This window comes from Triplophysa dalaica, chromosome 20 (assembly GCF_015846415.1).
Source record: "Triplophysa dalaica isolate WHDGS20190420 chromosome 20, ASM1584641v1, whole genome shotgun sequence".
Lineage (NCBI taxonomy): Eukaryota > Metazoa > Chordata > Actinopteri > Cypriniformes > Nemacheilidae > Triplophysa > Triplophysa dalaica.
In genome coordinates this window covers 9,203,471-9,216,117 of record NC_079561.1, presented here as the reverse complement: position 1 = coordinate 9,216,117, position 12,647 = coordinate 9,203,471, and the positions used below count along the sequence as shown (strand labels likewise).

At 40.8% G+C, this 12,647-nt stretch overlaps 1 protein-coding gene across 10 annotated transcripts in view; it reads right to left on the bottom strand.

Annotated features, from left to right (window-relative positions):
• myt1b (myelin transcription factor 1b) overlaps positions 1 to 12,647 on the bottom strand; it is an 80,046-nt gene that overhangs the window by 19,388 nt on the left and 48,011 nt on the right. For 8 of the 10 annotated variants that reach the window (XM_056733003.1, XM_056733004.1, XM_056733009.1 and 5 more), the window contains exons 2-4: positions 5,782 to 5,882; positions 1,266 to 1,320; positions 368 to 398 (exon numbers count right to left, since the gene is read on the bottom strand). In XM_056733003.1, the coding sequence (XP_056588981.1) occupies positions 368 to 398; positions 1,266 to 1,320; positions 5,782 to 5,882 (187 nt within the window). Of the gene's footprint in view, positions 1 to 367; positions 399 to 1,265; positions 1,321 to 5,781; positions 5,883 to 11,948; positions 12,230 to 12,267; positions 12,454 to 12,647 lie in introns of those variants that run through there. The other 2 variants (XM_056733012.1, XM_056733011.1) reach the window with 2 other exon arrangements.

Genomic DNA, 12,647 nt, shown 5'->3' with positions numbered 1-12,647 from the left:
GTTAAATTTTGACCTTGTGAAATTCAGACTGCACTTGACCGTGAAAGCAAGATGCTTTTACATCCCAGATATGTACAACCAGACACCGGCTATCTGAAACAAATCCTTGTCCAGACAGACGAATGACCAAGCGTAAATAACCTGTACACTCCTTTCATTTCTTTGATTTCCACTGATGTCAATCATTTTAGTGATGTATTATTAAAGATGAGTTTATTCGTTTCATGCATCAATTAAAATGTTTTTTTCGAAGTGGCGTGCCATGAAATCCAAATAATGTTAAAACATGATCACGCATGGATTTACAAAATGCAAAGAAAAAGATCTGCGGGCAGATGTGTCACTTTTCACATTGAATCTCTCTTACCTCAGGTCCTGTCCAGCGATCTCAGAGGGAACTGCAGAGAAAGCCAAGGAAGGGAACAATAAGCAGAAAAATCTAAAGCCACAATTTAATAATTGCCGAGTACCACAATCAATAAATCACAAAAAGAAGCTGTGGGCACTAGTGTTCATGATTGCATTATCAGGAGACAACACACACACAGTGCATTTATATGCATGCACACAAAAGTACAGAATGCCAGAGTCAGCGAAAACATCAAGACTTGATGATGGAAAAAATGTGCAGCTATATGCACACTTCAGCATAAAAACATGATTAATTGTCCCAGTTGTTGGTTTAGTGGTGAAACTAGAGCAAAATTGGCAACATTGGTTTAAAAAAGACAATTTTTTAAAATCAATTTCTATTAAAGCAAAAAAAGACTAAGAAAGGCTACGCATATAAGAAATTGACATACAATGTCATAAAATGATCAATGTCAAGTTGGATATAATGAAATTGGTTGAATCAAACTTTTTGTATGACACGCATATCTAAAATGGGATCTACAGTTCTGTTTACACAGAGCAAACTCCATGACCATAAATTGTTCTTATACAGAACAGTAATTCTTGCTGAAATGAAATAGCAGCAGATAATACGCATTTGTAATTTTGCATTAGAATCTAGACAAAAATGCATGTATAATTTCAGCCTTGCAAAAACATTTGAAAGACTCTCACAAAGCCTGTCTGAATGAAAACTAGAGAACAGGATTCTCTTTCAAGCGGGTCTCTAGAGACCCGAGAGCAGGATTATTTGAGAGAGCAACAATATTAGATAGCCAGAACGAACATATAAGATATGCTCAGCTGACAAGTAAAAGCAATGAGTTTCAGAGAGAGCAAAGAAGATGGAAAACTAGAGTGGGTTCACTGACCTCTTCCTGCTTTGGACCGTGTGCGAGCGCGCTTGTCGTCGGTATCCAAACTCATCTATCAGAGAGAGACACAGCGTTAGATGAAGGAGAAAACAGAAATATGAGCTTACACACATAAACGCATGTTACCATCACTGAAGTCTTGCATAGGAAATCATCGACTATCCATGTATATATACATACATATTTTAAATTTAATTTTTGTTCATCTTTATTAGTTTTTATATTTAAATAAATTGAATAATAATATATTATATATATAATAATTTTCAACTTTAATTAAATTAAAAATATTTTTTTAAAGGGACAGTTCACCCCAAAATAAACATTTTGTTCACCCTTGTGTTGTTCAAGCCCTCTATATGACTCCTTTTATCAGTGAAACACAAAGAAAATATTTTGTGAAATGTCTTTGTCTTCATTCAATGAAATCTTCTTATGTGTCTTGCAGGAGAAAGTAAGTCACACAGATTTGGAATGAAGTTTAAAAGTACATAGCATAAGATCATGAAAATTACGTTTCATGCAGTGTGTAATGTTGCCGTGTTCGAAAGTAAGCTGTCTGCTAAGATGTAAACCCCAAGGTGAATGAATAACACAGTAAATGGATGGAAAAAAGGGAGTCGACTCCGAATCACTCAAACGAGTCGTCCTTAGTCAGATTCTCGAACAGCCACGGATTTAAGTCACTACATCTAGTCCCCGTCTAGGACTGCCCGTGAAAACTTTACTCTTCTCCCCCATACACTGTAGCTCGTGAGTCTCATTCGAGGTAGACCAATCACAGCAGACTAGACCATCTGACCAATCACATCAGACTAGGCTACCGGAAAGGAGGGGATTAGACCGATGAATCACGGAACGAATCATTTGGGAATCAGTAAAGAAGTAAGGCAAGATTGACTGCCTATTATTATGAAACATTAGTGTTTTATACCTTCTGTGTACATAAACTTGTTGTTGGACACTCCATAAACCCAAAAAATCTCTAGTTATGTACTCTTCAAGTGATGAAAGAATTGTTCATTTTTGGGAGAACTATCCCTTTAATTACTTTTTTCTTCATAAGGTTAAATATTAACATCAGATTGTACAAGAACGTAACTTAGGGGCCCATAAACAGAAAAGACAGGGTAAGATGTCACATCAGAGCAATGAAAAATATATATCAGGAGTGATCAAATGTTTCCTAATCTAAAGTATATAGATGTGCATGATGTATGGATGTTTCTTAAAGGAACAGGAGCAAAAAAATAACAGTTCAATTTTACGAGTAAGTATATTGTTTTAAAGATGGGGTAACACACAGTTTCTGCCAATCTCGTATTAATCTTGATAACCTATACAATAGTATTGCATATTTCTTATCTTCTTCGAGTATTTAGTTGGATCAAATTTACAAAAGAGAGATACAGATGTACGATTATTTCTGGAAAAAGGAAAAGCTGCTGGAGGCACCAAGGGGGGACGGAACTACAGCACGAGCACACAATACATCATCGTATTCCCTTCCTGTAGTTTACATTATGCACATATGCGCCGATTGCCAACAAAACACAGACATTTGACAAAAATGTTATAAACTGTATCTCTAAGCCTGAGAAGCCAGCACGTTCAACAGTGTAAAGAAGTCAGAATGCATGGGATAGTATGTTATCCCGCCTTTAATAAACATAAAAACATTTGCCATTTTCCGCCCTGCTAATTTACTTTTATGTACCCTTCATCAGTCTTTGAAGCCCTGCACTTGAACAATCAACCTGATTTGCCGGTCCACGGAGAGTGACGTCAGATCGTGGCATCTGCCATGAGGCCATTTGCGTTTGCGGCCCCATGGCATGCTCGAGTGGTAATTACAATAGCAATATTAACCGCAGCAATACAAATAATACAAACACGGGCACTCCAAATCACTGTAATTCCTATTGCACAGAGACCCCCGATCGCTAGACTCGCTGCGTTTTCTGGCACAAAAGGAGCAGGTGTCAATCGCTCTCAGTCTCGCACACGCACAGACACAGGGAGCTCCGCTCACTGTAAAACCATTGGATGTTTTCCGCCAGCACAATGGCGCCATTAGCTTTGATTTCTTTGCTGAGATTTAAATGGAAAGGAATCCTTGAAAATCCACGCAACTCTCTTCTTTTGACCCTCGGCGAGCGGCGCTCTCCCCGCTCCCAGCTGCTGCCTTGAACGCAGCGCGAGAGCTGGCAAGAGCACACTGCACTTTCACAGAGGAGTTTCTCTTTCACTCTTTCTTTCTCTTTCTTTCTCTGGCAGTGCCACTTCCTGTTGATAGCTGACTTTTCAGCACAGGCGGATAATGAGTGTGTTGTGTTTGATTTGAGAGAGTTTGTGTATGGGGCAATGAAAAGTTGACTGTGTGTGTGTGTGCGCGTGCTTAAGGAGGGGTGTATCCGGGCAGACAGGTGCAGGGTGCAGTCTTCCTCTCCCAAAAAGACTCTTGGGTGTTTTGATCGGTGAATGCGTGCTCGATTAACAAGCATGCTTTATGCACACTGATACTTCTTAAGAGGTTCACACACTCGGAGCTCAACTCGCAGGACTGGGAGAAAAGTTTTCTCACATAGATGATCAAAAAGACCGGGGGCTGCCGAGACAGAGAAACACTGAGCGTTGTGTTGCAAGTCACCCATCTGCGGGGCTTCTATGCCCTCTCTGTATCTCCGATAAGCGCTTTGCGACCACTTTGACCCCGAACACAAAAGCCAGGGGCAGATGCGTGTCGTTCTATTCCGCTAGTGTCGCTTCCTTAACACTTTCAAATTCTCTCTTTCTATGTCCTTCTAGTGTCAACGCAGCCCGGCTTTCATGTTTGTGTAACCATAGCTACGCATCTTTTTCGAATAAGCGCATTCGAGTTTGCATTCCTTTTTTATTATGAATTCCAGCTCATTAAATCGACGCGTTCACAAAGTCAGTCGCGTCGGATTGTGATAAGCGCGATGGCATCATTCATCTTTCGTAATATTTGTCAAAGGCCTTTAATGATGTTTTCAAACCTGTCCTTCTCAGCTATTTTAATAACAACAACCTTTGACAGAAAAATGCAAGAAGAGCAAAATAAGTAATTGTTAGAAAACAGAAAATCGTTTATAGAAGAATGTTCTCATATATATAACCAAAATATTAAAGTAAAAGATAACCGCACAATAATAGCTGTCGGTTTTTATTGGTTATTGTACAAGGATGTCCGCGTGCTACATTATTAATCGCTCTCCTCTCCATGCAAGCGGACGGAGTCCTTCCTTCGTGCTCTTCTGACAGCTCTATGTAAATGACTGGCTGGGGGCAATGACTTCACAAAGAAGGTCACCCCTCCTCCTGCGGCGCGCATAAATGAGCCTTTTATTCATTTTTGCATTTACAAGAAGTGGACAGCAAACCGGGCCTGGCGTGGCAACCATCACTAGAGTGACAGGACTACTGACATCTCCGAAATTACCTGCGGAAAGCATCGACCAATTAAAGGAGGCAGATACGGTCGCCAAGGAGATCCGAGCTATCTATCAGAGAAGCGGAGTTAACGGCTCCCTCGACAGGCTGACTGACAACCAAAGTAGGTTCATGTGTTTGTGCGTGTGCATAAACACACGCTCGTGTATCAAATGCTCTGTCACTCTGCTCTCTCTAGCGTGTTTTCTTTTAAGAGCACGAAAATCAACTTGGCCCTGATTCCTCCGCGCACAGTCGGATGATGCTGATCAGTCAGAGATTGGTATTATCTAATTGGATGCTCTTAAAAGCACTGCCTGCTTGTGCAAGCCTTTAAACATTTCAAATGAGATCAATAAATCAATCACTTTCAGATGAATTCTTCCCATCACTGAGGAAAAAAATAAAACATTTACAGGCCCAAGGGAGAGAAAAGCTTCACTATCTCTTTCTATCCGTCTATTGCCCCCCATCCCAGTGTTACCCTTAAAAACCTATTTCTTATAAATTTCCCAGTGCTGATACCAAAGTAAAAGATAGAGATGAAAATATGAAAAAAACTGAAAAGGAAATGGGGATGCATCCACTAAAAGGAAAAAAATAGACACCTTAGCAGAAAAACCAAAAGGGGGGTGGTTCAGAGGAAGAGAGAGAGGGAGAGCTTTTCTTTTATGTTGATGAAAGATAGCAAATAAAAGCTGCTCAAGGATGCTTTTAACCCTCTCTAGTTTTCCTAAACAATGCAGGAAACCTCTGAAAACTGAATTGGAGTGAGCAGAAAAGCCCAATGGTTATAATTATGGGATGCTGGATATTTTAAAATCTCAGTTAATTTAGAGAGGTGGGGGGAGGGTTGCTCTGCCAAAACCATTCTAGGTCAAGCTGGTATGAACTGCGCACAGTGCGGTAATACAATGCTGACTTCCTTTCATTGCCTGCTGACTGACAGAGCTGATGAATGTCATAAATGTAAACGACACACATTTATCCATAATTGTGCGAACTTTGCAAGAAGTCTGATTCTGCATTGTGATTGGCCGGGCAGGCAGGTGCGACTCACTTTGATTGGTCGGCTCTGCAGTCTGAGAGAGGGCCGGCAACGGCTGATCTTGTCTCCACGCGTCCAGCGCTGGTTCAGGAGTTTCCCCCGGTACTCATTTTCTGTTTAAGAGATGAAGAAAAAACAAGAGTGGAAATGTAAAAATGAAGATGAGAAAAGGCAAAGACATTTAGATCAGCAAGTAGAGCTGGCAGTTGCAAGAGTTTTGCTCGTTTTGGACTCAGTAATGGACTGATTCAGCATTGAAACAGCCATATCATCTCATCACCTGTCCACCTGCATCTGAAACAAGCAGCCTCAGCACAGAATTCACCAATCCACAGAACACAACAAAAACTACATCCTGACATCAGGACACCAGTCCAGAGGACGTGATTTTATTGCTCAGAAGTTATTATTGCTAAAAAGACGGAGTCGTTTGGAGGTTTTAGTTCTCAGTTATGTTTATTTTAAATTAAGTGTTAACTTTGCATAACGTTTCTCCAAAATATCTTAGAAAATATTAATGTGACGTGCATATTGTGGATAACAAAGCAAATAGCCAGTGTTAAAAAAGGTTGAAATAACTCTTAACAGTGTAACTCTCACACTTCGATAGTGTGGATTAAATATACACTGTGAGTGTTCATTTGACCTTTGTTAACACTGGCGATTTTGCTGCGTGAATTATATAACTTATTTAAAGGTTTAAATGTACATTCTTTTTATATATTTTTATACCTGAGCATCTGAGGTTAAGTGTTTGTTGAGACTATTCTGAAACTCTAGAATACAGTTTAAATCCCATTTAATCCTATAGGTGTGTGTAAGAAATAATTCAGAATAAAGAGATAGTTCACGCAAAAATATTAATTCTGTCATGTTTTTCTCCCCCTTATTTCATTCAAAACCTGAATGACTTTCTTCTTCAAATCACAAAAGAAGATTTTTTGAAGAATGTTGGTGACCAAACAACATTGGATGCAAATGCACTGAACTACACTGTAAAACCACTTTCTCAAAATATCTACTTTTGTGTGATCAATATATAATGCAATAATTGTTATTTTTGGACAAGCTATCCCTTTAAGCTGTTATATTTATTTCATATTGGAACCCACAAATGCATGACTACACAAACACACACAGAAACACACACACACACACACACACACACACATAAAGGTCAATAGAAGAACGTATCATGACATTTATCTCTGTATGTATATGCATTAACTAATATAACAAACTGACAGCACATATGTGGTGCATTTATATGTGTGTGCCATGTGTTGACTGAAAGGTGAGTAATGTCCCATCCATAGAGTGACAATTTGACAGGTCATAGTGGGGGCTGGGCTTTTTATGCCTGTGACCTATGCACTTCCAATTAAAGTGAGGCGAGAACTCACAGAAAACTCAAACGTGCACACACACGCATATATATGCATGCTAAAACACCCCCAGCTGGAAGCTCTGTCAGTCTGCTATTAGAATCAATCACATTTGTGCATTTTATTGAGCTTTTAGCAGGCAGGAGTGTCAGAGAGGGGAGGGGTCACCGAGTCTAAACCAGGCTGGGGGAGGGAATTTGGTCAGTAAATAATGAATCAACCATAAATCAGATCTTTTTCCCCCTTTCTTTATTTCATCATAGTAATAGTCCGTCTCTCCATAAACCCGCTGCCTGTCCCACCCCACCGAAAACACCCACCGCACACACATGATAGACATGAGTGTTAAAATGATAAAAGAGAGTTCTGATAAAACCTGAGGCGAAAAAATCCTCTCCGCTAAAAGTATTAAAATTATCATTACATTCATCAACGGGCACAGATTCTAAAAGTCATTCCACATGCGAACAAAACCCACAATATCAAGTCAAACTACGTGGATGAGCATCTCAGAAGGAGACCGAAACTTTGCATTTTTGTTGCGTCGCTGCAAGATGTCAGGTCTCTATATGAAAGTCAATTCTGAAAGGTTCAATGCATTAAGTTTTGTCTGTGTTCAGGTGAGGATAGTTACCTGAAACAGCCTTTAGTACAGAAGAGGATAAAAGGACAGAAAACAAGGCTAATGGGGCAATTTATACTGTACTTCTACATCAAAATATTTTCAGAGTAATTTTCCAACTCATACTAAAGTCATTACAAAGTTTGGCTCTATTATTAAAAGTCTTTATTCATCTGAGGAAGAATCGCTGTTTCAGTTTTGATATGTATTTTAGCTAATAAGAGATCATCAGCATCTGCCTTTCGCACTTCGCCTTCTGTCTCATTACATTCTTTTCTATTTTCCTTTATTTGCCTTTATCCCAATTCATTTTTTACCTTAAGAAGGAGTTTCTTTACGGACTCACCCATGAGAAGAAGAGAGAAGGTAAAAGAGCAAGAGAGCGCAACAGAAAGAGTTTGCTGTCAGTAAAAGAGAAGCCTTTAAGCATGCTTTGCGTCTGCCTCTTTCTCAGAGCTCTCTCTCTTTCACTCCTCTCTTAACATCTGCCCTTCTCTCTTAGCAAGCACAAAATAAACAAAGCAGGCAGATCTGATTTGTCTCCTAAAACTCTGTGCAGCAGCAATAACCCAGAAAAGACAGGCAGGATGCCAGTCATCAGAGTTAAAAAGCTGTAGGGCATTGTCAGTAAAAGCATTTCCAATGCCCCTTACACACACACTCCCACGCCGGCACGGAACAAAACGCTTATTTATCAACTTTCAGCCCTCTCCGCAAAAAAGTGACTACAACAGCACTACTGTGAATCCTTCCCCCTCTCGTTCTCATTCTACAAATTTCAAGCCACATAAACAGAACAGCGAAGCGCACCGGGCTCTTTAAAATCTCACCATAAACCCGGCTGTATTGCCTGCTCCACACTTTTCAGGTCCTCTGAAATGGCACGGCCCCAATAATCCACCCTCTATAACCTTGATAGCTCAGGTGCCACTCATTTTAAAGAGAATGAAAACATTAATAAAGCTAAACAGTTCACCGTTTACTGATGGCTTAGGAGGACCCGCTTTTAGCTGATTGGCCCGTGAGTGTTCACTACAGGGTATTGCACTCAAAGAGGAACATGGGATTAATAAATGATCTGTGATTGACAGATACTGTAGTCCTGCTATTACAAAACACACAAAGGGTTATAGATGCAGACTTCAACCTTCTGAATCCCATCAAAGTGATGCAGGGTTCTTTGAGACAGACACAAATCCATAGTTTAGATTAAATAGGGATGGATGCCTTCACATAATCCACGGGTGAGACATCTGCACTCTCTGCTCCAGTTAAGCGGGATTTAACTTCAACTTTGTGATTAAAGAATGAGCACAAAAGCAAAGGTGAAAGCATTATGTCAACCCGAGTTAATTATTACTGCAAAAACAATATACCGCCGAAACGTATTTGTTTTCTTTTCAGGAGAAACATAATAAAATCATGCTCTCCTTCACGTGAAAGTGCCTTTGAGAGCCACGAGCACTCTTTCCCTTCATGACGCAGCAAAGAAAACACCATGACAACGGCGGGCAGCAGAAAGAGAGAGCGACTCCGCGTTAAAGGAGCAATAGCTAAATTCGCTTTTGTGCGCGCGTCTTAAATAAAAGAAGCTCTCAAGGTTACGGATGACTTATAATCGGAACAGTGTTAGCAATTCCGCTTCCGGTGTCGGCGTGGGGACACCTGTTCCGCGGCACGAGATCTCCAACTAGTAAACAAACAATGACAATGTCGTGATGCACGAGCGACATTTCGCGCAGATGCTTTTTAAATCACCGATCAATTCAACTGTACGCAGTTTCAAGGCTGCTCTAAATGGCACCTTTCTTCACTAATGATAGGGACGACCCTGACCCTCGGCCCTGGTGTCGTGGCTTCTGCTGCGCCTTGAATGAGCAGAGCGCAATTTGGCCCAGCTGCTCTATTCCACATGTTTATTACTCTGTCTTTTCCGACAGTCCCGCGGCACCTGCTGCGGCACCGCATCTTTACTGTTATTTAGCTCACATTTTTTGATCTGGAGTTACACCGACTATATGATCTATTTTGAGCCTTTGGACACCATCGCTTGTATAAGCACCGATGCTCGCATATTGCAACCAACTCTGCTTGAATATGATATTAGGAACTAATCCGCGGATAAGATTAAGTGATCTGTGAAGACCCAGATTTCATAATTCGAGGGAAAAGAGCGTCTGTTTGCGTCATATGATCCGCTACACTCCCGTTTGTATAAGCATGAGTACAATGTACTAACGTCGGCGTGAAAAATAAAATAATTTGGAAACTTTGAAAGCATTCCCCCTCCCACCTAAAGCATCCAAACCACGAAGATAGTAGATTTCCTTTTTATTAAACTCGGGTGCATCCTGACTATTAAAAATTCTGCGCAATTTCCGCAAAACGACGGATAAGATCTCGCAAAAGTTATTACCAAAACCATTTTGTATGCGAATGAGATAAAACGAGAATACATAAATCGACGTTGCGTCCTGGTGACCTTTATTATACGCAACATTGAAAAACCTTGACAAGTGGGGGTCGTTAAAATTACGGTAGCAACCATAGCCGAGATGTTTGTAAGGAAATGCAGTTTTACTCTCAGCGCTGTGTGTTGTAGCGCCAGGAGCCTCAGAGCTCAGACTGATAGAAGTTAGAAGAACTCACACTTAAATCGCTCCGACTCCAGTTACTTTTCTCACAGTCTGTCTGATGCTTAGGGCTGTTTAACCAGACATTAGTCCCTTAAAAGAAATAAATCCAACTATTTTTGTGGGGTGCTATTACGCGATGATGTGATAATAATTAAATGAAAGCTATCACTTTAATATGCATGCTATCATAATATAGTATAAAGGCTCGGTGTGATTCCAGTATCACATAACTGATGCTCAGATCAAACACATCCACGTTGAGCCGTGCACTTCGTCCACCATCTTGTTTGCAGGTGCTTTGATATTATACTTCATACAATGCCGAATGTGTTACACATTAGCCCCGGAATACTGAGCAATAGGAGACGCGCACGCACCGTGCGAAAGCCTAATCACTCATTAGAAATGAACCGGGGCGGGGGATGGTTGCAGAGGATGGGCGTTATTGCTTCAACTCTCATGACTTTTCTGCGCATCTCACCAGGGGCGGTTGACATTTAAAGAGAGCATCTCTCCACTCTGTTTTCTGCAGCAGAAAATCAAATGGCCACCCCTCCTTCTTCTTCATTCGCGTACTCGGCCGGGAGTCCTGCGCTACGCCCATTGTTCGACCTTAATTACACAGAGCCATATGGAACTAACTCCGTATGTAAGCCAGAAGATCAAGATTTTTATACAACTACATAAGAGTAAACACTACAAGTGCGATCACTTCGAAAACAGGCGATGTGTTTGTGGTAGCCTACCAGCAAAGCGACGCATATAAATACATATCGACATGGCAATCGTAAACGAATAATACACGAAAACCAAAGCGCAAATGAAACACTAATGCACTTTTACAAATCTGACCATTAGTCAGCATCAATGTAAGAAAATATAAAGGCAGGTAAGAAATAATGACATGTCATTCCGATCCATCTCCACATGAAGGAAAGATCAAACGCGCACAAGGTTTCAGTGCCAAAGTGGACAAACAAATAAGCATCGCTGCGTTAGAGCACCATGTCTGAGTGTTCCTCCATCACTTTTTCTATGTCAACTCCACACACTCTCCGCTGGAGCATCTTCAAATAGAGAGGCATGGACATACCCTCTCCTAAACGGATGCGCTTTTACAGAGTAAATCCAGCCAGCAAACGTCTCAGTTCAAAGACTACAAGATCAATCAACGATCAACTAACGGAAAGGTTTTGCGCTTTAAGTGTGATCAGTTTCACATTAAACACCCAACGATGAAATATTCTCATCTTTCGTAAAAACCATTAACCTTGATCTGTAGGGCATCTCGGTATGGGATGTTCTAGATATGTAGTGTACATCGCTGAATGGCTAATGGTATAATGATAAAGCGTTAAACATTTATAATATCTACTAACAACTCAACCCACGACTCCGAGCCTAAGGTTAACTAAATTTGTGAAAGCTCCTCCACAGGTATTTTGCCACCAAACATTTTAGAGAATTGGCTTTAATGTTAACTAAGAAAAAGTATCAGGATATCATTTATATAAAACCAAATAACATCATCATTACCTGAGTGAAAAAGAATAATCACGAAAGCTTCGAAATACGACGGATGCTCCCCTCGTCTTCGTCGTATATTCAGTAGGCTGTGACACAGTTTGGGGTAAAATATCCAATTTATAGATTATTCTAAACAAGACAACTAAACTCTACTTCTTTGCTAGTATCCCGAAAGGTTCGCTGAGAGCAGAGTAGAGGATCGGCTCTACTCTGGTGCTGCTATGGACGAGCGAGGATCCAGAACGGGGCGGTATGAACGCTACTTGTTTGTAAGCAAAAACATGGCTTCATTTGCCTTTGTCAGCGAGAAAACGTAATATTGACTTACCTTTCCCTCATGAGCCATTGTCCCCCACCTCCTCCCTCCGCCCTTTGCCATGACATCACGAAAGCTGTAGTAAAACCTACAACATCGATGGGCTGGGCTTTGACTATCCCCCCGCAATAACTCAGCGGGCATGTGTACAGCCATGCACACTCTATTTCATACTCTGTCTATCTCAGTGCAGGACACACACACACACACAGACACACACTCGATCCTTTTCTCCCTCTCTCCTTCTCCATCTTGCACCCACACCCACGCACCCACTACAGGGGATTTGTTCGAGTAGAAGTTCTCTTTTGTGTCAAAACAAGATAATCATGTATACAGTGAAACTGCCCGAAAACAGACAGCTTAGTAATACAGTAAAGAATTTACTGTCT